The sequence below is a fragment of the Cylas formicarius genome, unplaced genomic scaffold (genome assembly GCF_029955315.1).
Source record: "Cylas formicarius isolate icCylForm1 unplaced genomic scaffold, icCylForm1.1 PGA_scaffold_4__25_contigs__length_36172078, whole genome shotgun sequence".
NCBI classification, from domain to species: Eukaryota; Metazoa; Arthropoda; class Insecta; order Coleoptera; family Brentidae; genus Cylas; species Cylas formicarius.
Window position 1 is genome coordinate 13281375 of NW_026844334.1, and position 27460 is coordinate 13308834.

Here is a 27460-nt window from a genome sequence, read left to right on the forward strand (position 1 = left end):
TTTGAAAAAAGTTAAATAAAAAAAAAAACATAAAAAAATTACAATCTCTAAAAACTGCGTCTTTTCTAATAATAATTTTTAATAATAATTACCCATCTTTTAAAGCAACGTTAACGAAGGTTATAACGAAAAATGTTATTTGATATCATTAATTCAATAATCATTAATATTTTTATTTAATGTGATTAATTCAATAGTCATCAAACTTAAAGATTAAAATTTCATTGCAAAATACGAAATCCCAAGCTTTAAGTTACAAGAAACGAATCATCTAACTATGATTGGCCTTGGAATGTTCCAGACATGTTTAAAAACTATGAACTATTGCTCTGCGTTAGGTTTTTTTTTGTCAACCCAAAACGAACATGCACCAAATGGTCTACCATAAAATATATTTTTGTTAAATGGCATAGGAAAACGGTTTGGCTTTCTATCCCTGTATTTAGTACCTAAAAATCAATGAAAATATGGTACTTACCAATCATACATTCACATTTTCCTCACTTCTGAAAACCAAGCCTCTTTGTTCACAAGTTTAAGGTCTATTGCCTTTTTAAGCAAGGCGCAGGCAAAAAATAATCTCAATCATTGAAGAGATTTTTGAGCCCCGAATACTATTTTCCCTAATGCTTTTGATAATTACTTTAAAGACTTCTCCATATTCTCATGAATCTACAAATTTTGGAATAAAAAACCGAAAATTTGTGAAGAAATAATCTATTTACTTTGCTCAGTATTTGCAGTTGAATTTGAAACAATTTTCCCGTCGATGGCCTACATAAAGAGATCTTTATGAAGGGTGCATACAAAAATTAATCTCATTTATTTGCGAAGTTTATAACAGTAGGTATAAATATTATAAGAAATAAGAAGGTTGCTAAACGCTGGATAGTGTGAAGCAACCTTTTTTGCATAATACCTTTTTCTGTTTTTTTTTTCTTCTTTTTTTCATTCAGTTGACTTCATTTTATAAAGGGTGGTTTTTACTTCTTTTTTCTTATTTAGATCAAGAAATGTAGACGTATAACGCACCGGGTATGATTCAATATTAAATAAAATTAATCTTCGAATTTCAAAATGAGCTGCCAATTGCTTGCCAATAATTTCGCTTTATCATATCCACTCAATTATCTATCAGTCATCTTCAACGGGTACTATAAGTATCTTAAATAAAATGTAAAAAGAGTCTCCGTTTATTTGCAAACAAGAGAATCGATCAAATTAAAAATGGTACTATCGATGGACCGTTGGGTAGGCAAAGTCGCCGTGGTGACGGGAACCAGCGCAGGAATTGGATATGCGATAGCAGAAGAATTAGTAAAAATTGGACTTATAGTAAGTCAAGAATATCTTAATAATTAATAAAAATAAATGGTCTTTACTGATAAAAAAATAAAGAAACAAAAAAATAAAAAATTAAATAAAGAAACACAGAATTAAAAAGAATAGGTAACAAATACTAGAGGGAAAACTATTATTTTCGTTAGGAAACGAACTTACGTTCTCAATAGGTTGGTTTTAGGTTGCTGGATTAGCTCGTAGGAAAGAGCGCACTGAAGAGCTTTCGAAAAAATTATCAGGAGAAAAAGGAAAATTATACGCTCTAAAATGTGATGTAACCAAGGAAGAAGATATCTTAGAAGCTTTCAAATGGGTTAGAGAAAATCTCGGACCAGTATCTATACTTGTAAACAACGCCGGTTTAGCGCAGGACACCACTCTGATAGATGGGGATATCACGAAATGGAAAACTGTAATAGGTGCTGTAACTATTGTCCGGTTATCTACATAACGGTGCTAATAATTTCAAACAATCTTAATATAATCCTTCTTTCAGATACGAACGTTCTTGGTCTTTGCATTGCCACAAGGGAGGCGATTAAAGACATGAAAGCTAATAACATTGATGGTCACATAATTCACATGAACAGTCTTACAGGCCAAAAAGTTGTATACGTTCCTGTTTTCAATGTTTATCCCGCTACCAAATTCGCCGTTACGGCGCTGGCGCAGACCTTGAGATACGAGATAAACAGTCAGAATCTTAAAATCAAAATAACTGTTAGTACTAGATTAATATTACTTTACAACTTTTATATTTTTACTCAATGATTTGGTTGGAAAAAAACTATATTAGTCAGACGATACAAGAGATTATCAAATTAAAACATTGCTTTTCCTTAGAGTGTTAGTCCTGGGCTCGTAGACACAGAAATTATTCAAACGGACTTTGGAGAGGTAATGAACGGAAAAGGTGTCGATCTGACCTGTAGACTTCGATCCGAAGATATAGCTGACGCTGTTGTTTACGCGCTATCTACACCTCCACATGTACAGGTAAATGTAACGTAAAGAGCTATTGATAATATTTAGTAGTTTTTTAAAGTATAAATAAATAGTGAATATGGTAAAAAAAATGAATATTTCATTAAATATCTAACATCAATAGTTTTTACTGACCCGATATTTGAATGTTTTGTATATATTTTTAGGTTTCCGAGGTAACAGTTCAACCGGTAGGGGAGATATTTTGAGAGCAATTAAAAAATCGGCAACAATTATTACCGAATCCCTGTTGCCATATTTGCAATTCTTAATGCATTTTTTACCTGGGCATCGATTGCATACCGTCAGTTTTGATTTTCATTATTTGGTTCGTGTTTTAAAAATATACCAATAAACTGCTAAGTAAGAACTACAATTTGTTTTGTATGTTTTAAAAATTTCTAGTATTGTATCTGAACATGTATATAAACGTAAACAAATAATAATACTGCGTTTGAACTTATTTGAAGTTTTACGATATGATACGTGGTAACTTTAATGTGAAGAGTTAAGAAGAAAAAATAATCGATATGTTGGATCATGTTATGTTATGCTTTGTATTCGTGCCAAAATCCCAATTTTCAACAGAATGGACGAATGGGAGCAACTGGAATTAATAACTTTGAACAGCAGCATCAGGTCGATATTTCAAGGCATTTCGAGTGCAGGGCAGTTTCGTCGAAGTTGCTTCCCTACAGTTATCGTTATCTTCGTTACCGAGGATTGATAAACTTTGTTTTACTTATATATATATACAGTTTTCCTGCTCTTTATATAACCCCGTAATCCCGAATCGTCGCATCCCATACCAACGGCACTCCTATATTATAAGGACTGTATTTAATTAACCTGCCTTCCGTTGGTTATGGATTGAAGATGTGAAGATGAATACTGGGACACTTTTTACAAGATGTATCATTCATTTCCGAATGTCATCTCCTTTTTCTATCCCCGTGGACTGAGAGAGGCTGTTAAGCACCATTTTTCTAAATAATACCTTGCTTTTCCTTTTTATTTTTTCTTCGCTTTTTGTTTCTTGTCTTATTTTGCATCCGGTTCCCAATTTTTTTTATTGGAACATCTACAAACGGATGTTGGAACTAAATTATTTAGTTTTAGTACTCTAACAAACCAAGATATAAATAAATAAATAAATAAAACAACGGGTCCGAAATTATATCGTCCTCTGCCCCCGAATGAAGGTGAAAGTTAGAAGGCAGCCGGAAAGTTGAGGTCTATATCCGGCGAGTTGGCGTGAAAACTAATGGGAAATCTATAACTGGCTGATCGCGTTTTGTAGCTTTTATTGTATTTCGAATTCGGGCTTATCTCCTCGCTTGACTCTTCGTTGGCAATAATATCGAATGAACATGCGGACGAATATGACCGTATTGAGAGACTCTGGTGAAAGTTTCGCTCTATAGTATTTTAGTTTAATTGGTGCAAATAAAGGGTGGTTTTTAGATTATACAAAAACTTGTTTTTATATGTATCAAGCAATGTAGACTAAATAACGCACCGTCTATAAATAATATTGAATAAAAATCTTCTTCAAAATTCCAAGGCCGGAAGGTTGCTTGAAAGGGGTATCGCGTTGTCATCAACAGATATCTACTGAACCTATCAATTATCTACTATTCATCTTTAACGGGTATTATAAATATTTCAAATAAAGTGCGTTAGCGCGTGTGTTAGCAAGTCAATCAAATTAAAAATGGTGCTATCGATGGACCGTTGGGTAGGCAAGGTCGCCGTTGTGACAGGGACCAGCGCAGGAATTGGATATGCGATAGCAGAAGAATTAGTAAAAAATGGACTTATAGTAAGTGGAAAATATCTTGATAAACGAAACATTGTTGTTAAATACGGACCTACGTTTTCAATAGGTTGCTTTTTTACTTTTTTAAGTTGCTGGGTTTGCCCGCAGAAAAGAGCGCACTGAAGAGCTGTCTAAAAAATTATCAGCTGAGAAAGGAAAATTGTACGCTGTAAAATGTGATATAACCAAAGAGGAAGACATCTTGGAAGCTTTCGCGTGGGTCAGAGAAAATCTTGGACCGGTATCTATCCTTGTGAACAACGCCGGCCTAGGGCAGGCCACTACTCTGATAGATGGCGATTCCAAAAAATGAAAAACTTTATTGGGTACTGTAACTATCAACCAATTGTGGACTCAAAGGTACTGACCATTTGAATCAAGTTCGAATCAGTCTTTCTTTCAGACACCAACGTTCTTGGTCTTTGTATTGCAACAAGGGAAGCGATTAAAGACATGAAGGTGAATAACTTCGATGGTCATATAATTCACATGAACAGTATCACAGGTCAAAGAGTCGTATTCATTCCTATTGCGAACGTTTATCCCGCTAGCAAATTTGCCGTTACTGCACTGGCGGAGACATTGAGGCACCAGATAAACAGACAGAATCTTAAAATTAAAATAACGGTTAGTGCCAAATTTATATAAACAATTGTTACATCACATATTTATTTGATAACATGTGTTTAACTAATGTAATTTAAAAGAAAGTCTAGGTATTAAACTAGAACTATAAAAATAAATCTTCCTTGCTCATAGAGTGTTAGTCCTGGACTGGTAGATACCGGAAGTTCTGAGGCTAGTTTTGGAGACGCCTTAGATTTAAAACATGCACTCAGATCTGGAGATATTGCTGATGCTGTTGTATACGCTCTATCGACACCTCCACATGTCCAGGTGAGCTCCTTGGGTGGAATTTTTATAAACTGGCAATCGAAAAAAAAAAGAGAAAATCTGAAATTCGTTCTTTTAAGATAAAAATGTTTTGCATATATTTTTAGGTTTCCGAGTTAACAGTCCAACCAGTAGGAGAGAAGTTTTGAAAGCAACATTAAACTCCAGAACTGCTATTACCAAGTGCCACCGCCTTTTGTTTTAATATTCATAATTACTAATAATTATTTCACTGAACTTTAGACAGAGTACCGTAAATAGGCTGATGATATTTTTAGATTCAATATCTTTGGGCAGATGTATATGTATATTAATAAAATAAAGTGAAGAGTTAGAAGTAGTAAAAATCATTTTACCATAACGTTATTTAATACATATATTATTATCAGCTACTCGCCAGTTGTTTTACTCTGATATCGCCCCAATTAGTTGAACTGTAAGGGAGCAACAAAATATGTTCAAGCTCAGAGTGAAGCGGTAATATTTTTGAACATGTATATCTATACAAGATTTTAGCCAGAATACCAAGAGGAAAATTTGCCAAAGAACATATCATATTACAATTTGAACCTCGGTAATTATCAGACATATTAATTAATTTTTGCGCTATATAAAAAAAACAAAAATAAATATAAAATAAGTATAAATTATTTACATGTACACGTTATCGAATATCCGGAAGAATATAAAACAAAATATTATGCTTGAGTTCAATTTTGACAATTGCAACTGTTAAATAGAAGATGTTAAATTAGATTTTCTCTAGTTTAAACTACCCAAATATGCACTGATATAACATGTCCGGAGCCACTTCAATCTTTTGGGGTACTTTAGTTACCAGTTTCGCAGCCTTCGGAAGTATTCGATGAAAACCTGATGCTAGTCTGACGTTTGTCAGGCATGGGTCTTTTAAAAAACGTGTTATTTGTACAATTATAAATATATTAGAAATTGTGGGATTATACTAGAAATTCATTGAGTTTACTGTCGGGGACATTTAACTGTCAATTATTCGCACCTTTCCTATATTCGTGCTATAACGTTTTTGAGATTTTTGCTGGTTATATTTGTAGTTATTGAATCAAAATTCTAAAAACCATTACTCGTCTGCTAAGTACATTAATTAATTAATGTATTTATAACCACATTATTGGACGTAACGGCCCAAAAGAATAACGCACTTTGTATTAATTCTAAAATTGCCTGTGCTCTGTATTGCTCAAGTATTGTTCCCCAAACACCGTTCTGGATTCCTCTTGGGCCGGTTGTTGTTGTGTCAAACTTTTACTAACGTTTACTCTGTACCTGCTTATATGTTGTTTGAGGGGGGCGGAGCTAAATGAGGGACATAAACATCATCCCGGATGACTGACTCCCATATTGGTGCCAGGTACGGACCTGAGTCGCGGCTAAGATTGTTACATGCAAGCGTTTTAGTTTTTTCGAATAAAATTTTGTCTGGTTTCGTGAATTTGTTCGGCAACTGCTGATGCGTTAATTTGTCGTAGTCCTAAGGCTTTCGAATGATATTTTTCGTCTGATCTCTCCAATGTATTCTTTGCGGCATATGCATGGAATGTTGTAAACAAGTAGTTAATATGGTTTTTGAATTTACATTTCTTAAGAAGTTTTGACATGTGATCAGTGTTGCTTTGAATTTAAGGAAGGACAACAATGACAAATCTGAGGTTGTTTTCAGACTCATTGCTTTTGGAAGATTGAGACAGTTTTACGCTCTGTAAACAAGAGAATTGATAACCGATGATTTTTTGGCCTGATGGTGATGTGACAATGTATTCAGGTACAGGTCTATCTATGTAGGTTTTCAGTAAACAGAATGAGCCAATGTGAAGATTGGCGAAACTTCAGTAAGTATGATTCATCAACAACCGAAGCAATAGGAATCCAGAGGTTTTGTAAATAGCTTTCACATACATGTTCTAGGTACATTTTATCTTTTTTTAAAAAAACAAACAAAACACTCAAAGCTTTCTGAGTTAATCGTCAAACGATGCACTGCAGGTATAATTTTATTAGACAATGTTTTAAGCCCTTGTTTGCATCACGAGCTTCACACGACAAGTTTTGATTTGTAAACGCTTTTCAATGTTTGAGTATTTGGTTGACCGTAGTTTGAAACCTATTGAGTCGGGTTTGTGGCAGCATTACGATGTATAATAGACATTTGCTATAACAATATGGTTTGCAACATATTTTACATTATCGTAGAATGTGTGAGTTGTAAATGCATGATCAACGGCAATCTATCGCATCTACATGGAACAAAAAAATGAAATCTGTATTAGATTTTTTACTCTTTCGACGGAGATCTGAAGATTAAAAAATCAATGTAAGGAACTTATGTTGGAGAAATTCAAAAATTAACTAAGTTACTAAGTAACTAGGAAAATTTGCTAATAAATAAGAAATGAAAAAAGAAATCTTAAAGATGAAGATTTGGCAGCATTACGATGTATAATAGACATTTGCTATAACAATATGGTTTGCAACATATTTTACATTATCGTAGAATGTGTGAGTTGTAAATGCATGATCAACGGCAATCTATCGCATCTACATGGAACAAAAAAATGAAATCTGTATTAGATTTTTTACTCTTTCGACGGAGATCTGAAGATTAAAAAATCAATGTAAGGAACTTATGTTGGAGAATTTCAAAAATTAACTAAGTTACTAAGTAACTAGGAAAATTTGCTAATAAATAAGAAATGAAAAAAGAAATCTTAAAGATGAAGATTTCGTTGCAAAACACGAAACCCAAAGCTTTAAGATACGATGTGCGAAGAACAAAAAGCAACCAAACGAAATAAAGTGTACAGAGTATCCCTAAAATTGAGAGAAACGAATCATCTAACTATGATTGGCCAAAACGAATATGCATCAAATGGTGTACCATAAAATATCTTTTTGTTAAATGGCATAGGAAAACGGTTTTGCTTTCTATCCCTGTATTTACCTAGTGCCTAAAAATCAATGAAAATATGGTACTTACCAATTATACACTTACATTTTCCTCATTTCTGAGAACCAAGCCTCTTTGTTTGCAAATTTAACGTCTATTGCCTCTGTAAGCAAGGCAAATGCAAAAAATAATCTCAATCATTCACGAAGGTTTTACCCTAGAATACTATGACCGAAATTAATGATTTTGATTATTATTTTTCAAAATATTTTTCTATAATCTTATCAATCTACAAATTTCAGCTACAAGGGTGGCTGTATGTTGTGTGTTGGTATAAAAAACCGAAAATTTGTGAAGAAATGATCTCTCTACTTTCCCCAGTGGTAGGCAGTTGAATTTGAGATCTTTATACAGGGTGCATACAAAAATAATTCTCATTTATGCGAATGTTATAACAGTTCGCATAAATAGTATAAAAAAAAAGAAAGTTGCTAAACGCTGGTAATACCGTTGTTCCTTTTTCAGTTTTTTTTTCTTTTTTTTATTCAGTTGACTTCATTTAATATTTCCTATTTTTTATTTACATCAATAAGTGTAGACGTCTAACACACCAGGTATGATACATTGTGAAATAAAATTAACTTTCAAGGCGAGCTGCCAATTGGTTGCCAATAATTTCGCTTTTTCTTATCCACTCAATTGTCTGTGAAACATCTTCAACGGGTGCTATAAGTATCTTAAATAAAAATCATTAGTCTCCGTTTATTTCCAAACAGAAGAGTGCAACACATTAAAAATGGTACTATCGATGGACCGTTGGGTAGACAAAGTCGCCGTGGTGACAGGAACCAGCGCAGGATTTGGATATGCGGTAGCAGAAGAATTAGTAAAAATTGGACTTATAGGAAGTCGACAATATCTTGCTAATTGATAATAATAAATGGTCTTTATTGATAAAAAAAATATAAAGAAGTAAAAAAATTAAAAATGAAATAGAGAAACCCAGAATTAAAAAGAACAGGTAACAAATACTAAGGGGAAAAATATTATTATCGTTAGGAAACGAACTTACGTTCTCAATAGTTTGGTTTTAGGTTGCTGGATTAGCTCGTAGAAAAGAGCCCACTGAAGAACTTTCCAAAAAATTATCAGGAGAAAAAGGAAAATTATACGTGCTAAAATGTGATGTAACCAAGGAAGAAGAGATCTTAGAAGCTTTCAAATGGGTTAGAGAAAATCTCGGACCAGTATCTATCTACATAACGGTAATTTGAAACAATCTCAATATAATCCTTCTTTCAGATACGAACGTTCTTGGTCTTTGCATTGCCACAAGGGAGGCGATTAAAGACATGAAAGCTAATAACATATTCGCTCCTGTTATCAATGTTTACCCCGCTACCAAATTCGCCGTTACGGCGCTAGCGCAGACCTTGAGACACGAGATAAACACTCAGACACTTAAAATCAAAATAACTGTTAGTAATAGATTAATATTACTTTACAACTATATTAGTCAGACGATACAAGAGATTATCAAACTAAAACATTGCTTTTCCTTAGAGTGTTAGTCCTGGAGTCGTAGATACAGAAATTATTCAAACCGGCTTTGGAGAGGTAATGAAAGCAAAAGGTGTCGATCTGTCCTGTAGACTTCGATTAGAAGATATAGCTGACGCTGTTGTGTACGCGCTATCTACACCTCCACATGTACAGGTAAATGTAACATAAAAAGCTATTCATAATATTTAGTACTTTTTTAAATTACTAGAAATTGACGTGCAACTTTTGAGAGACATTATATTAAATAAATAAGGTTGGTCTTTATGGCTGAATAAATAATGAATATGGTAAAAAAAAATAATGTTTCATCAAATATCTAACATCAATAGATTTTACTGACGCGATATTTGAATGTTTTATGTATATTTTTAGGTTTCTGAAGTAACAGTCCAACCGTTAGGGGAGAAATTTTGAGAGCAATTAAAAAATCTGCAACAATTATTACCGAATCCCGGTAGTTATATTTGCAATGGTTAATGCATTTTTTACGTGGGTATCTATTGTATACGGTAAGTTATTGTTGCTGATTTTCATTATTTTTTTCCGTGTCTTAAAAATCTATCATTAAACTGCTTAGTAACAACTTCAATTTCCTTTATATATGTATTAAAAATTAAAAAAGAGGGTGCGGAATATTGCTCCCACACACTATAAATTAAAAAATCCAAATGACATTTTGACAAAGAGCAGTTAAAATAAACTTAAAGGTGGTCAGAAACAAGTTTAAAACTAATACAAAAGAAGGAATAAAGTAAGCTTGTCATGTTTTATCGTTTGTTACTAAATTACTTAAACATTCCATAACAATTGTTTTGAATACACATTAGTCCTATCACTTGGTGCAGTTTACATAGACAATGCCATATATCTGAACAAGTAAGCAAAAGTAAACAAATAATAATCTGAAACAACCAAGCAAGCACAATCCATATGTCATAATTTTTTAATTCTGCTTTTGAATTTATTTGAAGTTTTACCAAGTGATACTTGGTAATGTTCGCTTCAGCTGTAACTTTAATGTGATGAGTTAAGAAGAAAGAACAATCGGAGAGAAGTTTATGTTGGATCCTGTTATGTTATGCTTTGTATTCGTGCCAAAACCCCAATTTTCGTGAGAATGGATGTACAAGAATAACTAGAATTAATAAGTTTGAATAACGGCATCAGATATTTTAAGACATTGCTGGCTTCAGATTATTATTTGTTTACGTTTGTATACATGTTCAGATATATGGCAGTCTCTATGTACACCTCACCGACTAACTAATATGTATTGAAAAGAATTGTTATGGAATAGCTGAGTAACTTAGTAGCAAGGGATAAAACATGACAATATTATTTTATTCCTTTTTTGTAACAGTTTTAATCTTGTTTCTGACCACTTTTAGGTTTATTTTAACTGCTCTTTGTCTGTTTGTTTGTGGGAGCAATATTCCGCACTTTTTTTTTATTGGACAAATGCTAGAAATTTTTAATACATATATAAAACAAATTGAAGTTATTACTAAGCAGTTTCATGGTATATTTTTAAAACTCAAAAAAAAAATAAAAATCAACAATACCTGACCCTATACAATAGATACCCAGGTAAAAAATGCATTTTCGTCGAAGTAGCTTCCCTACAGTTACCGTATCTTAGTTACCAAGGATATGTAAATTTTCTTTTAGGAATATACCTAATATGCTTATACAGTTTTTCTGCTCATTATATAACCCCGTAATCCTGATTCGTCGCTTCCCCCACCGACGGCACCACCAGGTCATTAAGAGTGTATTTAATAGAGTTCCGTTGCAAAAAATATACTATGCATGACGTTGACAAACTTTTTCATTTAGTCCTGTGTTAGGTACTCCGTCTGGTCTACCCTGCTAGTGTCGAAACAAACTCCTGACTAAAGGATAATTTAACAATCATGTTATTTGTATAAGAAATTGTCGGATTATACCGGAAAGTAAAACGTTTTTGACATTTTTCCTGGATAGTTATTGAATAAAGATTCTAAAAACCTTTACTCGTCTGCTAAGTACATATTTAATTTATATATAATAAACATTATTGGAAGTAACTACCCAAAATAATAACGACAAAGTTATGTGTCACCCCACTTTGTATTAGTTCTAAAATTGCCTATGGCTGTTTCTTTATTCGAGGGAGCCATTACAAGTTTTGTAGAGCTCCCCAAACCCCATTTTTATTATGTAATACGGTACAATTTACAAAACTTCTGGATCCTCCTGCGTCGGTTGATGTGTCGAACTTGCTAACGTCTCGCCAATCACCCATTTTACTCTCTAAAGTCTGTTCATAGATATAAGAAAGTGGCAAACTGATACGAATTAAGGAAAGACACGGGCAAGCTGTAAGAATAAAATATGGCCAAACAGGTAGGTACTTTGCTTGAATTTAATTATTTGGGGCTTTGGGGGAAAGATACTAAACAATATTTATTTATTTATGTATGTATTTATGTTTAAATCTAAAATAAAATTACAAATTATTTTTATTACTACTTAAATTACTTAAATTACGGTTCTAATTATTATTTGTTCTATATTATTTGCAATATTATTGTTCTGCTTTTTCTATATGTTTAACAGAATTTGCCAACTTTGAGGAGGGATGCTAAAAACTTAGGTTTCTATAAGTTTGAGGACATTGGAGTTAACACGGGGAAAACATTGTTACGGCGAATGGCTGATTTCAGTTGGTGCCAAACAAAGGTGGAAGCCCTAAAACTGTATGCACTAGATTTTTTTCATAATTATTACAGACGTATTCCTTCTTCGTGAAAATAAATGTCGTGATTATACATGTAGTTTTGGAATGTTGCTTTAGTGTCACACGAGGAAGTGGTTTTAGTCAACTGTCTACTGTGATAACTTGCATTGTCCATTACAATGACGCTATTAGAAGGAATGTTTGGAACTAGTTTGTTTTTAAACTAACTTTGAAATAAATCAGCGATGATGTCTTCATGGTAATCCAGAGAAGAATCTTTAATATTTTTCGCAGACGGAGAAAGTCCATTTGGAATTCATCCATCTTTAGAGCTAGCATGCAAAATAGTAATTCTTTTACCTCCTTTTGATAGCGCGTTTGTTTTACACTTATCAGTTGAGTCAACCCAACCCTTTCCCGGGGTATCATAAGTGTCGAACTAGCTTTCATCCAATTGGAATTTGTTGTTCTTTGTAAATACTATTTTTTTCTAGATATTCCAGTCGCTATTACCGAATTCTAAAAGATTCCATTAAAACTTGCTTATTGTCATTTTTTTTTAATCTAAAACCCATGTGTTGAATACACTTCCATAAGGTAGTCACATTTAACACCGGTTTCATTTTTTTCAAGCCTCCTACTCAAGATAGCTAATGTAGGCACGCTTTGTTCCTCGTATAACTGGTAAATTTTACGCCGTATTATATCTTGATCACAGTCATCTACACTGGAGAAAATGTCAGCATCGCTTCTTTTTTTTCCTCTCTGAAATTTTCCATACAGTTGATGTTGGAACTTTTGTCAATGTGGCCGTTTCTTCCAAAGATGCTTGCTTGCGGGCACCACGTTCAATGAGAGTCAAATAAACATTGTTTATAACTTTCTTAGTTTCAATAGAATAGTGTTTTGTAAATTTGGGCGGGAGCATCTCCTGAGATGAGACTCGCACATATTTTGCATAATTCGCACACGATTCAACACACGCTGTATTACACATGAAATAAGAATGATTACTAATAAACTTAAACTAAGTAGTATACCAAGCCAAAGAATAATAAACACAGGTAGGTATAAAATTATTTTCTATTACCTGGATTTAAATTCCGAAACTTTAGGTAATAATCTTGTTGCATTGTGACCACCCTTGGATAATCCCATTCAAAAGCATTTGGTCACTTTCTTATATCTATGAACAGACCATACCGGCTTATATGTTGTTTGAGGGGGACCGAGCTAGATGGGGGCATAAACATCGCCTCGGATGACTGTTTCCCATATTGGTGACAGGTACGGACCTGAGTCGCGGTTAAGATTGTTAGGTTGCTTATAGGTTTTTATAGACTCTTGTATTTTTCGTTGGTAGAAGAATTGATTACATTCAAGAGTTTTAGTTTTATCGAATAAAATGTTATGTCCGGTTTCTTCATTGTGTTCGGCAACTGTTGATGAGTTCATTTGTCGTAGTCTTAAGGCTCTTCCATTGTCTTTAAGTCTAGCTGATATTTTTCGTGTGGTCTCTCCAATGCATTCTTTGCCGCATACGCATGGAATGCTGTAAATTCCTGGTATCTCAAACGGAATTTTGTGTTCGGCGGATCGAAAATTTTGAGAGATTTTTGGACAAGTAGTAAATATGGTTTTTGAAGTTAAATTTCTTAAGAAGTTTTAATATGTGGACAGCGTTGTTTTGAATTTAAGGAAGGACAACGGTGGTAAGTTAAGTTCAGCAAGTAGCTTTCACATACATGTTCGAGTATAAGGCAGTCTCTAGGTACACTTTATTGGTCTTTAAAACAAATTGTCAAAGTTTGCTGCTTGAGAAACATTCCAGTAATATTCCAAAAATAAGAAATTATGAAAACAATAACTCTGATAATGCATTAAGGTATCGGACTGTGTGTGCTTAGGTTTTCTGTAAACACAATTTTTTATTGTTCGGAATATCTAAGAATGGGAGGTAAAACTTATGTCAGGATGTATAAACTCTAAATGTCTAAGAAAATCTACCAGGGACCCTTGACCATGAGGCCAAATAACAACACTATCAGCGACCTAGCGTCTCCAAAATTTTGGTGGCTTCCATAAATATATTCGAGATACTGGAGAACCCATAGAAATTCCCGACGTTTGTTCAAAAATTTGACCGTTATAAGAAAAACATGTTCCAGGCAAACATTTTTCAATTAAGGTGAGAAGGTTTGGTTCCAGATTCTCGGATTTTAATAGATTAGAAATGATGTTGAGAGTTTCAGGAATAGAGACTTTGGTAAATACGTATTCTACGTCGAAACTGCTTTTTAATTGTTCAATGAAGTCAAAGGAATTAAGTACGAAATTGACAGTTTTCCCAGTACAGGGTTTCAACAAAGAAGGTAGACATTTTGCTGGGGTAATCCTGGTTTTTTTTTGGAGTCATAAGGGGTGACTTTTTCAGGGAGTCTGATAGAGAAGTCTTAATAAAAGATTTATTGTTACAATTCGTTCCTGAAGATGGCTAGTGTTTCTGAATTTGTTGTTGAGAAACGGAATAGTAAAAATGCGCTTTATAAAAATGCAAAATTGCAAAAATACTTAAAATGTGTTCAAATATGACCGAAATTAGACAGAGAATTATATGCCCACTTGGGCACGAGGATCAACGCGGTGCTGTTCGGTCACCAGAGAGAAGGAAGAAAGAAGAATATTAAGTAAAGAAGCTGTAATAAATGAGAATAAATAATTAATTACAATTTAAAAAAGAAATCAATAAGTTTGATTTCATCACACTTATGTATAAGAAGAAATAGTGAAATGAAAATCACTTTTAATATAAACGTACGAAGATATGACGACGATATTGGAGATTAGACTCTTTCGAAGGGCGAACAAGGATACCTATTATCTGACGAAGTTTGGTTAAAATATTTGGTGTGAGAATAATCAATATCTCAATTATCTGTCCATCTCTATAATTATTATAAACTGAGGTGGCTTTTACTTGATGAAAATCCATTTATCAAAATAAATAAGAACTAAAAGTTCAGATCTTGATCACTTGATAAAGACACGGTGTTGTCGAAACAATTGTCATGTCATAATATATAATTTCGTGAAAATCTGAGCTTTTAGTTCTTATTTATTTTGAATTATTATTAAAACTACCTGTAGCAAAGCCGCTGTTACATTAGTTTCATTCACTAAACTCGTCATTCTATTATACGCAAATTAGTGAAGTGTTAAAAACTGATATAGAAAAAACTATTATTACAATTTATCTGACCTTTACGAAGTAACTTTTTTTTTATTTTATCATCCTCTCGCATTAATAAACGAAATATAACAACATATTGGGTTTCCCAAAATGTTGCAGTGTTCTTTAGGAATATTATTGGCTCCGCATATGAATTGTGCAGTGTGCATGTCCTTAAGAATATTAAAAACCATATCACCATTTCCATCATCACTTCTTCATTATCTTGTTTTTTGTGGTTGTATTAATGTTGCATGTGATAGGCAGGTACACCGGGTATACGCGTATCAAATAAAAATGTTCTTGATAGACGAATTTCAAGGCCCGGGAGGTTGTTCGCTGTTTTGCGGTGCGTATATACAGGTTATATTAATTTAATAAAGTATTTTTCTTTACATACAGAAATTACGAATATGGTAAAAAAAAATTAATGAGTATTTAATTAAATATTATCGCTTGATGGAACGGTATTTGAAAGTTTTATATAAATTTTTAGGTTTCCGAGTTAACAGTCTGACTGGTAGGGGACAGATTTTGAAAACAACCGTTATTACCTAATTCTTATGCTGTATTTGTAACTTGAAATGCCGTTTTTACATGTTTACCCATTGTTGTTGTTTTTAATAAAATTTTGCAACTCCAACTTATTTTTATTATTTTTTCCTGTTTCATAAATACCCCATTAAATAGCTTTGTAACAACTAAAATCTTGTTGTATAATTGGGTATTTTACCGAAGGGAGTAGAAAAATAAATATAAAAATTATTGATGAAACTGTTTCACAAAAAGGAATACCTAAAAATAATTTTGGCCTGGAATTCCTCATTACCTAGTATTCGGCAATTCAGTAGCATCAGTGGATGAAGTGTATATAGAGACTGCTGTATATCCGAACAGAATTGTGCAGAATTATTTGTTTTTTGACAAATAATGATCCCAGAACGCCAACCAACCCAATAAATATATCATATATGTTTTGCAAAGTCATCCCGTAATTTAAATTAAATATTTTTTTATCATGTTTCCGTCCGTGTAAGGTTATCGCTATTACGAGGTGACTCAAAAATTTTATAGTGGTCGCACTAATTATTTTACTTACCATTAATATTGTTTTATATTCAAATAATTTCATCTCAATTATATAAAGTAAACTTACAAAATGTTAATGTTATGCTAATGTTGTATGTACAAATCTCAGATCACTAGCTATTAACAATCAAAGGGAATTTTGTTGAGTCATAAAAGTTTTATGTTTTGTAAAGGTACCTTGAGAAATCCGGGATGCTACTTATTTTGTTTCCAAACTTTTGTTACGGTGATATTTTCAATTGTTTAGACAAAAATTCTTATAAATAAATTGACATAAGCATTATTTTTTAAAGCAAAAAAAAAACATATCTACTGATTTTCTGCTCACATTTACGTCCGAATGAATTATATTATTTGTAGCGAAAATTTCATTTAGATAACTTGAACCTTCTCAAAAATGATAACAAAAATTCATTTCTTGGTGCCTCTAAAACTAACTATTTACCTTAAAAAATAGTGGAATATCTTTTGAAATATTTTGAATACAGGTTGTTTTTTGAAAAAGTTGAAATCTTAATTAGCATAAGTTGTCTATTCATTAAGTAGTATTTTACGACTGAACCCTATATCCGCTTGCGTTTGCAAGTGACTAGTCGTATTATTTATTGTCCTCTCAAATTGAAATTGAAATGGCTGGTTTATGTCGAGTGGGGATACCTCATTGAAAAATTTGGCCGCTTAATTCGTTCGTTATAAATACTATACTGTCGAACAAGTCGCATTGAGAGAAAAAGCAGAGATGGTGCTGTCATTAGATCGTTGGGTGGGCAAAGTTGCTGTGGTAACGGGGACCAGTGCTGGAATTGGTGCTGCAGTGGCGGAGGCGTTAGTAAAAAGTGGAGTTATAGTGAGTCCGTGGTGTTACCTGAGTCATACTGGGCATTTGACTAATATATTTGTTTGAAAAACATGACATGGAAGTTTTTTAGAACTTAAAATGTTGCTTGCTAACCTAACTTTAACCTTACTAACCAAAACTATTACTATTGACGTCTAGTTGACAGCTACTAATATGAATTCATTTTTAAGGTTCTTTTAATAGATATATTAATGAATTAATTTTTTACGTATTGCGATTTAACAATTTAGCAAATTAATTAAGTTTTTAAAATAAACATCATCTTTCGATGTACAAGTATGCTTGAGTTTATGTGTGCGTGTATGAAACATAAATTAGTTCTGCAGCACCTAATTTTATATTAAAAAAAAAATAAATTTACATTTCTAGGTCGCGGGATTGGCTAGACGAAGAGAACGCACCGAAGAGCTTTCTAAAAAATTGTCAGGCGAAAAAGGCAAATTACACGCGGTGAAATGTGATGTAACCAAAGAAGAAGACATATTAGAAGCTTTCAAGTGGGTTAGGGAAAATCTTGGACCGGTATCTATACTTGTCAACAACGCCGGCTTAGCGCTGGCCACTACTCTCATAGATGGTGATTCCACAAAATGGAAAACTTTATTAGGTACCGTAAAACTATTATCCGATTGTGGATATATATATATATATATATATATATATATATATATATATATTCATGAATTGATTCACGGATGGAAAAATGTGATGACACTATATTCCGCGAACGGATGATATCCCGGAATATAGTGTCATCATTATATATACATATATATATATATATATATATATATATATATATATATATATATATATATATATATATATATATATATATATATATATATATATATATATATATATATATATATATATATATATATATATATATATATATATATATATATATATATATATGATGACACTATACTCCGGGATATCATCCGTTCCCTCGTTGAACTCCGACTGGAATCCTGCATCCTACTGGAATCCTGCAAATCCTGCAAACACTTCGAAGTGTTTTCGGAGCGCGAGCATTGAAGATGCCAAGTGAGATTTTGGCGAAACGTCTGCAGGATTCCAGTCGGATGCAGGATTTGCAGGATTCCAGTAGGATGCAGGATTCCAGTCGGAGTTCAACGAGCGAACGGATGATATCCCGGAGTATAGTGTCATCACATTTTTCCATCCGTGAATCAATACGTGAGAATATATATATATATATATATATATATATATATATATATATATATATATATATATATATATATATATATATATATATATATATATATATATATATATATATATATATATATATATATATATATATCGTCATGTCTCTACATAATCAACTATTTATTGCTTAACTATTCCTTCTTGTCCATTACGATTTGCTTTGCGTAATTCCAAATTTTTCCCTTTTTCCTCAAAATCTTATCTATTCTTTCGTTTCAAGTCTTTCCAGGTCTTTCTCTGTTTGTACCTCTAGTCCCACTCCTATAATGGCTTGATATTTAATTCTGCTCTAATATCTTTATTTCTAATTTTATTGCTTCTCGTTACTCTCTTGATTTTCCTCACCTAATTCATTTCAGCGACACCACTTTACCCTTCTTTCTTTCGGACAATACCCATACTTCATATCCATATGCAGGATCGGCCTTGTAGACTAGTACTTGTATTTCTTGATACTTTGTTGTTGATTACTCAGTGCGTGGTACACCTTGTACTAAAATCAGCTTTCTGATTACCTTTCTCTTTAAGTATTACTCCTAAGTGTTAGAAACTACTAACCTGTTCAATTAGCTCTCCATTCAAAGTAATGTTCTTGTGCCTATTTTCTTCTGCCATTACCTTAGATTTAGCTGAATACGCTTGCAATCCATTTTCCTTAAGTAAATCATTTCAAATAATCAAATTGCTTTGCAAATCTGTTTCATTTCCCCCTATGATAGCTATGTCGTCTACAAATGCTCATTCTGAGATTTCTATAGCCACATAATATGGTCGCAAACTCAACATAACCCGTTTTTCAGATACGAATGTTCTTGGCCTTTGCATTTCCACAAGGGAGACGATTAAAGATATGAAAGCTCACAACATTGATGGTCACGTAATTCATATGAACAGTATTGGAGGTCAAAGAGTCGTCTTCTTTCCAGTTTCGAACGTTTACCCAGCCAGCAAATTCGCCGTTACAGCTCTAGCGGAGACTTTGAGATACGAGATAAATAGTCAGAATCTTAAAATTAAAATAACTGTTAGTATTTGATTAATATTATTTTATTACTTTTTATATTTTCGCTGAATTTAGTTAAATATTTGGTTGAAGAAATAAAAAATTATATTAATCAGCCGCTCAGGAACTATAAAAAAAATGTTCTTAGAGTGTGAGTCCTGGACTGGTTGATACAGAAATTCTTCAAGCCAGCTTTGGAGATGCCTTTGACACAGGCTCGTTAGATCTGACCTGTGCACTGCGATCCGAAGATATAGCTGACGCTGTTTTGTACGCACTATCCACACCTCCACACGTACAGGTATCTAACATAAAAAGCTTTTCACATTATTAAGAAGTTTTAGATTGTACTTATGTATTTTGAAATATTCCATCATATATAAAATGACGAAATTTAATTTTTCTTGAAGAAAAAATAGTTAGTGCTTTTTGTTAAATAGCATGGTGAAATTGCTTGAATTCCAGAAAAATAAATTTTTGAAATAAAAAATTATACTAAGAATAATATATATGATACAAGAGATTCCCTTCTACTTTGTCTTTTTCAGTTAAAACTTAGTAATGCTAAAAATGTGTAATTAATTTTTTTAAACATATTCTTAATGAAATATCATTAAAAAATATCATCTTAAATAGAAAAAAGTACATTCACTTGAATAATCTTATAACACCTTTTACTGAGACTGTTTTTGAATGTTTTGTATTTCTTGAAGAAAAAAACGTTATTGCTTTTTGTTAAATAGCATGGTGAAAGTTTTCAGAAGAATAACTTTTTCAAATAAAAAATTATACTAAGAATAATAAGTAACATATAAGATAGTAGCAGTTTTTTTTAGTTAAAATTTTTTAATATGTGTTTAATTTTTTTAAATATATTCTTAATGAAATATTAATTAAAAATATATCATTGCCTCCAAAAACAAAACTCATGTTAAATAAAAAAAAATTATATTACTTGAATTATGTTACAACATTTTTTACTGAGACTGTTTTTGAATGTTTTGTATAAATTTTTAGGTTTCGGAGGTTACAGTCCAACCGGTAGGGGAGAAATTTTGAGAGCAACAAAAAAATATGCATGCCACAACTATAATTTGTTATGTTTTTTTCAACTGGTTACCTATTGTATAAGATCAGTTAATGTTTTTAAATATATTATTTATATGCACAAGTGAAAGTTTTTATAAAATAGAGCAATTAAAAAAAAAACGAAAATAGGTAAGAAATAAGTTCAAAATTTATTGGTAAAACCGTTTCATAATAAGGAATAAAAATATTTTTTTCAAGATTTTTCTCATTCTTAGTACATTTAGCTTATCTAGCAATTCTTTGACAATACATGGTATCCATAAAGTGTACATTGAGACTGCCTTATATTTGAAAATGTATGTGAAGGCTATTTACAAAACTTCTGCATTGGTACTGCGACGTATGTTGATGAATCTAGAAACTAATAATATCCAATTCTTAGATATTCTTATCAATAGAAAATCGACCTAACATCGGCTACGGATACAGTTCGATACCCAATACCTACCACATCACCATCCGGACCAAAATCATGGATTATCAACTCTCTTGTTTAGAGAACCACAAAACCGTCTCCATCAGGCCCAGTGAATCCAGAATTAGAAACATCTTATATCTGTTCTTATCTCCAATCATTTCTACTTTATGAGAGTGAATCCGAAAGCAACCACACACTTGCTTGCCACTTTGCACTGTGCACTGTGTACCAACTGGCCCAAAAACCGTTGGTTATCAACTATCTTGTTTACAGATCAGAGCAGTAAAACTACCTAAACCCTAATCATTGATCTGCTTTCCCCTATAATAATTTCCAAATTAGAGATATTAAGTGTTCCATCACAAAATACACTTCACCACAATCTTCCAAAGAAAATGAGTCCGAAAGCAACCCCAAACTTGTCACTGTTGTCCTTCCTTAAATTCAAAACAACACTGATCACATGTCATAAGTTCTTAAGATATATAAATAAAAAAAAAAAAGATTTACCACTTGTCCAAAAATCTCTTAACATCTTCGATCCATCAAAGACAAAATTCCGTTTGAGATACCAGGAGTTTACAGCATTTCATGCATATGCGGCAAAGAATACATTGGAGAGACCGGACGAAAAATATCAACTAGGCACACAGAACATGAAAGCGCCAACACAAACATAATCACGAAACCGGACATAAAATTTGTATTTGATAAAACTAAAATTCTTGCATAAAGTCATTTTTTTTACCAACGAAAAATCCGAGTGCCTACAGAAATCTATAAGCAACCAAACATCCCAGACAATGTTCATTTGGCTTCATCATTGAAGGTTTGCCATGATGACACCAATTATTTCACTCACCATTTTTATTATTTTATACCCAAACCATTTTTATTTATTTCAGTTAAAGGAGACTTATAAAAGCTGATACCGACAAAGTTTGCTCTTGTGACATAAATGACATAAAGCAGGTACTAAAGCTGATACCGACAAAGTTTGCTCTTGTGACATAAATGACATAAAGCAGGTACTATCGTTTAAAGTAAAAAATAGTGCTTTTCTGCTCGTCGATGGTAACTGTTATGGACCAACCAATGAATTATTTTTAGTCTGCTATATTTAGACTTTTTAATAATTTAATAACTCTCTCGGGTTTTGGGAAACGAACTAGAAGGGTCCATGCGGTTCAAGACACATGGAGATCCTGTAGTATAAATTTTATCTCACCAAAACAATTTTTGTTGAGTATAGTAAAAATGAACCAAAAGAAAAGTTTTTTTAATATTCTATTTACCATAACAATTGGCGGAATATTTGAACTGAGGTGGCTTTTACTTGATGAAAATCCATTTAGCAAAATAAATAAGAACTAAAAGTTCAGATTTTCACGAAATTATATATTATGACATGACAATTGTTTCTTTGTGTCTTTATCAAATGTAATATTTACAAACTACCTGCTACTATATATACCGAAAAATGACAATAAAACCTTAATTAATCTTGTTGTGAGAATTTAAGTTCAATAAAGGAGAGATATGTAAATCTAATTGATCGTTAAGCAATACATTTGAATGTCTCATTTTGTTAATCTCCATGGCTTCCAATAAATTTAATTTTCTACTTTTTGTGGCTGTATGTAAAATATCAAAATTGTCGTCAAAAATGTGTTTTTCTGTGTTTAAGTGTGTAGCATAATTAGAATCTAAACTATTGTTTCAAAACGCTCTTTTATGTTCGTCAATGCGTTTCTTGAAGGATCTACCTGTTTGTCCAATATAAATTTTAGGACAAGATCCACATTTCAACCTATAGACACCTGATTTTTGGGATTTTGGACATTTAGTTTTATTGTTTTTTAAATAGTTTCCTATTGTGTTGTTAGTTCTGAAAGCTATTTTTAAACCACATTTTGACAAATGTTTTGAAACTTTTTCACTAGGTTCTCCTATGTATGTAATTGTTTTAAATTGTTCGTGTTCTGTACTAGGTTTCGGATAAATAGAGTTTACTGTTGTCTGTATTTGTTTTTTATTTATAATTTTATCTATAATGGACGGATTGTAGCCGTTGTTCAGTGCAATTTGTTTAATGATATTAAGTTCTTTGTTGTAATTTTCTGTCGAGAGTGGCGTATTATGTATGACTGTGCCCGCGTGTGTGAAGGTTTATGATATATTGAAAAATCTAATTTGTTTTGAGCTTTTGTAATAGTTAAGTCTAAAAAATAATAATAATAATAGAGTTATCCTGTTCAATCTCGATAGTGAATTTTATACGATTATGTAATGAATCAATGTAATTTAAAAAAGAATTCAATTGTCTGCCCGTTCCAACAAAGCAAGCAAAGATATCATCCACGTATCTATACCACCAAAAAAAACTTTTACTTAAAGGATGTTCTAGTATGATATTTTCCAAATTACCCATAAAAATCTCGGCTAACAAAGGACTAAGTGGGTTTCCCATAATCAAACCTTCTTTAGAGATATAAATCTGTCCATTAAATTCAAAATAATTTTGCTCTAAAGATACTATTAAGCAATCTAATAAATCTTGTTTCGCCAATGGGTTAACCTGTTTCCGAGTTAGGGTAAAATCTACTAAATCTATCACATCCATAGGTGGAATACTGGGAAATAAGTTTTGTATATCAAAAGACAATAGTGTTGCGTTAAAACGAATTTTTATATTTTTAATTTTGTTGATTAATTCAAAAGAATTTTTTATTGCAAATTTTGGTTTAAAATCTGTGTGGAACTTTAAAATATTTATTAAAGACACGGTGTTGTCGAAACAATTGTCATGTCATAATATATAATTTTGTGAAAATGTGAACTTTTAGTTCTTATTTATTTTGGCGGAATATTTTTTGAAACACGCTGTATTTTTGGAAAGTGTTGACATCTTCATATTTTTGTCTATTAATTAGCATCAGTTGCCCATTTGTAACGTATTATTTTATAACTGAACCCCGTATCCGCTGGCACGTGAGTAGTCATTTCGTTTATCGTCCTCCAAAAAAGCCGGTTTTCCTTGAGTGGGGATATCTTTATTGTAGAATTTTGCGACTTAATATTTATTATAAATGTCATAGTGTCGCAGAAGTCGCGTTGAAGTAAAAAGCAGAATGGTGCTGTCATTGGATCGCTGGGTAGGCAAAGTTGCTGTCGTAACGGGAACCAGTGCCGGAATTGGTGCTGCAGTGGCGGAGGCGTTAGTAAAAAGGGGAGTTATAGTAAGTCCATGGTTATACTGAGCGTTTTACAATGATGCTATACATTTGCTTGAAAACCGTGTTTCAAGAAAAGCTTATAAATTTATTTAACAAAGAATGGTGAAATTCAATTTTTCCACTTTAGTTTACAAGTATTTAATTAGTAAAAATTCATAAAAAGCAAAAAAAAAAGGTAAAATTGCATCTAGCTGACAGCTACTAATATTACCAAGCTTTTTCATAGCTACTTTGAAGGACAATAGCTATAAATAGAGCTTTTACGAGTTACGGTTTAGCAATTTATCAAATTAGTTAAATAAGCAGTTTTCAATAGCTATTGATTTACCTGCCATACAAATGTTCAACATATTTCGATGTACAAGTATGTTTGAGTCTATGTGTGCATTTCTGAAACATAAATTGTTGGTCTAACACCTAATTTCATTTCATTAGTTAAAAAAAAACAATTTTAATTTCTAGGTCGCCGGACTGGCTAGACGAAAGGAACGCACGGAAGAGCTTTCTAAAAAATTGACAGGCGAAAACGGAAAATTACACGCGGTAAAATGTGACTTAACCAAAGAAGAAGACATCTTAGAAGCTTTCAAGTGGGTTAGAGAAAATCTTGGACCGGTATCTATACTTGTCAACAACGCAGGATTAGGGCAGGCCACCACTCTGATAGATGGGGATCTCGCGAAATGGAAAGCTATAATAGGTGCTGTAACTATTATCCGATTATAGACATAATGGTGCTAATAATTTGAAGCAAGCTAAAAATAATTCTTCTTTCAGATACGAACGTTCTTGGTCTTTGCATTGCCACAAGGGAGGCGATTAAAGACATGAAAGCTAACAACATTGAAGGTCACGTAATTCACATAAACAGTGTTGCAGGTCACAGGGTCGTATTCATTCCAGTTTCGAACGTGTACCCCGCTAGCAAATTCGCCGTTACGGCTCTCGCGGAGACATTGAGACACGAGATAAATAACCAGAATCTTAGAATCAAAATAACTGTTAGTACTAGATTAATATTAAGTTATAACTTTTTATACTTTTATTAAATAACATTGAAATGTTTTGGTGAAGCAAAAAAAAACTATATTAGTCAGACGGTACAAGAGACAATAAGAATAAAACATTAGTTCTTCTTAGAGCGTTAGTCCTGGATTCGTAGAAACAGAAATTATTCAAGCCAGCTTTGGAGATGCACTTGACACAAGCGCTCTCGATCTGACCTCTGCACTCCAACCTGAAGATATTGCCGACGCTGTTCTATACGCACTGTCCACACCTCCGCATGTACAGGTACGTAATTTAAAAAACTATTCATATTATTTATTATTTTTAGTACTAATTTATTTTGAAATACGTAATATTTTTTACGTTGTTTTAAAAATGACGAAGTTGAACTTTTCGAATAGTACTTTTTTAAAAACACGATGATGAAATTGATCGAATTGCGAACGATTTTTTTAAAAATAAAAAATGTAACTAAGAATCACATCCTTTATGGTCGCCATACAATTTTTTGTATCTGTAAAAATAAGAAATACGGTAAAAAAAAGTTCATGGAACTTCTTACATTTTTTTAACTGACACGGTGTTTGAATGTCTTGTATATATTTTTAGGTTTCCGAGGTTACGGTTCAACCGGTAGGAGAGAAATTTTGAGAGCGACGAAAAAATCTGCGTTCGTTATTAACGTATCCCTTTTGTTATATTTGTAATTTGTAAGGCCTTTTTTTACCTGTGTGCCTATTGTACTATTGTTTGTTACTAAATTATATAAATTCTAACTTGTTTCCATTATTTCAATAATAACGACTTTGTAAAAAATACAATTTGTATCATATACATGAAAGTGTTCATGATCGATGAATTTCAAAGAAAGTTGTTTGCAGCTCTGCGGTGCGTATATCTGTCAATATGTCAATCAGGGCGATATGGGAAAATTACAAAAAAGTTGCTGTTGAGCAAACCAAGAAATCCCATCACTCCTGAAGATACGCTGCAAAAACCGAAATTTGCCGATTTCATTTCTATATTTTTCTGATGTTCTTTAAAATGCTACTTTAAATTGTACTTGAAATATCCCAAGGCAATCCTGAACAGCTCAAAAAGTCGAAACGAGATATTGACTTTTATTCTGTTATATCTCTTGGACACACAATATATTATAAATGTTTCGAGTGAAGTGCATTAAAGTGTTTTGTTGCAAACAGCCGATCAACTTTTATGGGTAGTCTTCATTGAATGCGGTGTAAATACTGATTGATAAATTCATTTGCTTCGCTAATAACGTTTCTAAACAACTCTGCGAAAATTTGGGCAACCCAATATATTGTTAGGTAATTCTAGAATTATTGCCGAGTAGAAAACGAACTGTCAAGGAATAATGATTGTTTCTGAAATTAATATGAAGTAAAAAAATGTAAATTATTTTAAACTTAACTTTCGTCAGCAGTAACTTTTATGACCCATCCATTATATTTGTCTAAATTTACTTTAGGTATCTTCAACTGTTTCAGGAATAATAATAAAAAACAATATTATATTTACCCTAGAAATTAGCTGAATATCTTTTGAAATACCCTTTATACTTCGAAAAAACTTGACATCTTGAAATTTTTCTCTTATTAATTACCAGTTGTTCATAACGTATGATTTTGCGCGTGACCTCGGAATCTGCTCGCAAGTGAGTAGTCATTTTGTTTATCGTCCTCTCAAATTGTAATTGAAAAAGCGGGTTTTCGTCGAGCGGGGAGATTGTCGAGTAACTATCGTTGAGAGGAAAAGCAGAAATGTTGCTGTCATTGGATCGTTGGGTGGGCAAAGTTGCCGTGGTAATGGGCAAACATTAGAAATTTCTTTTTAGGTTTCCGAAGTGATTGTTCAATCAGCAGGAGAGATATACTGAACAATATCTACGATACGACAATCACAAATCAAATATAATGTATTATATTTTAACTTGTAATGAATAACAATAAACTATTCAAGCGGAAAGATCGGAATTTTTATAAATATATTGTTGGTAACATTTTTAAAATTGATTTTTTACATCAAT

General features: G+C 32.4%; 4 protein-coding genes and 2 pseudogenes across 4 annotated transcripts in view; 5 read left to right on the forward strand and 1 right to left on the reverse strand.

The window, feature by feature from the left end:
* LOC132701093 (semaphorin-2A) overlaps positions 1–27460 on the reverse strand; it is an 836804-nt gene that overhangs the window by 662182 nt on the left and 147162 nt on the right. The gene's annotated exons all lie outside the window — the stretch shown is intronic.
* Positions 1155–2678, forward strand: LOC132700982 (farnesol dehydrogenase-like). The gene is made up of 5 exons (XM_060668588.1): positions 1155–1335; positions 1523–1760; positions 1838–2061; positions 2185–2337; positions 2493–2678. The coding sequence occupies exons 1-5, from the start codon at positions 1228–1230 to the stop codon at positions 2532–2534; spliced, it is 765 nt and encodes a 254-aa protein (XP_060524571.1). The 5' UTR covers positions 1155–1227; the 3' UTR covers positions 2535–2678.
* Positions 3887–5326, forward strand: LOC132700846 (farnesol dehydrogenase-like; annotated as a pseudogene).
* LOC132701178 (farnesol dehydrogenase-like) lies at positions 8718–10012 on the forward strand (annotated as a pseudogene).
* On the forward strand, positions 17200–23686 carry LOC132700593 (farnesol dehydrogenase-like). The gene is made up of 6 exons (XM_060668013.1): positions 17200–17408; positions 17790–18027; positions 19460–19683; positions 19811–19963; positions 20680–22141; positions 22198–23686. Exons 1-5 carry the CDS (start codon positions 17301–17303, stop codon positions 20719–20721), a joined length of 765 nt encoding a protein of 254 aa, XP_060523996.1. The 5' UTR covers positions 17200–17300; the 3' UTR covers positions 20722–22141; positions 22198–23686.
* On the forward strand, positions 24247–26193 carry LOC132700565 (farnesol dehydrogenase-like). Its single transcript, XM_060667967.1, has 5 exons — positions 24247–24408; positions 24868–25105; positions 25183–25406; positions 25546–25698; positions 26023–26193. Exons 1-5 carry the CDS (start codon positions 24301–24303, stop codon positions 26062–26064), a joined length of 765 nt encoding a protein of 254 aa, XP_060523950.1. The 5' UTR covers positions 24247–24300; the 3' UTR covers positions 26065–26193.

Excerpts from the sequence above, each read along its gene's own strand:
- LOC132700593 (XM_060668013.1), top strand. The coding sequence starts at position 17,301 with ATGGTGCTGTCATTAGATCGTTGGGTGGGCAAAGTTGCTGTGGTAACG. Across the intron at positions 17,409-17,789 it reads TAGTAAAAAGTGGAGTTATA|GTCGCGGGATTGGCTAGACG; the intron begins GTGAGTCCGTGG and ends TTACATTTCTAG. Across the intron at positions 19,684-19,810 it reads ATCTTAAAATTAAAATAACT|AGTGTGAGTCCTGGACTGGT; the intron begins GTTAGTATTTGA and ends AAATGTTCTTAG.
- LOC132700982 (XM_060668588.1), top strand. The coding sequence starts at position 1,228 with ATGGTACTATCGATGGACCGTTGGGTAGGCAAAGTCGCCGTGGTGACG. Across the intron at positions 1,336-1,522 it reads TAGTAAAAATTGGACTTATA|GTTGCTGGATTAGCTCGTAG; the intron begins GTAAGTCAAGAA and ends GGTTGGTTTTAG. Across the intron at positions 2,338-2,492 it reads CTACACCTCCACATGTACAG|GTTTCCGAGGTAACAGTTCA; the intron begins GTAAATGTAACG and ends ATATATTTTTAG.
- LOC132700565 (XM_060667967.1), top strand. The coding sequence starts at position 24,301 with ATGGTGCTGTCATTGGATCGCTGGGTAGGCAAAGTTGCTGTCGTAACG. Across the intron at positions 24,409-24,867 it reads TAGTAAAAAGGGGAGTTATA|GTCGCCGGACTGGCTAGACG; the intron begins GTAAGTCCATGG and ends TTTAATTTCTAG. Across the intron at positions 25,699-26,022 it reads CCACACCTCCGCATGTACAG|GTTTCCGAGGTTACGGTTCA; the intron begins GTACGTAATTTA and ends ATATATTTTTAG.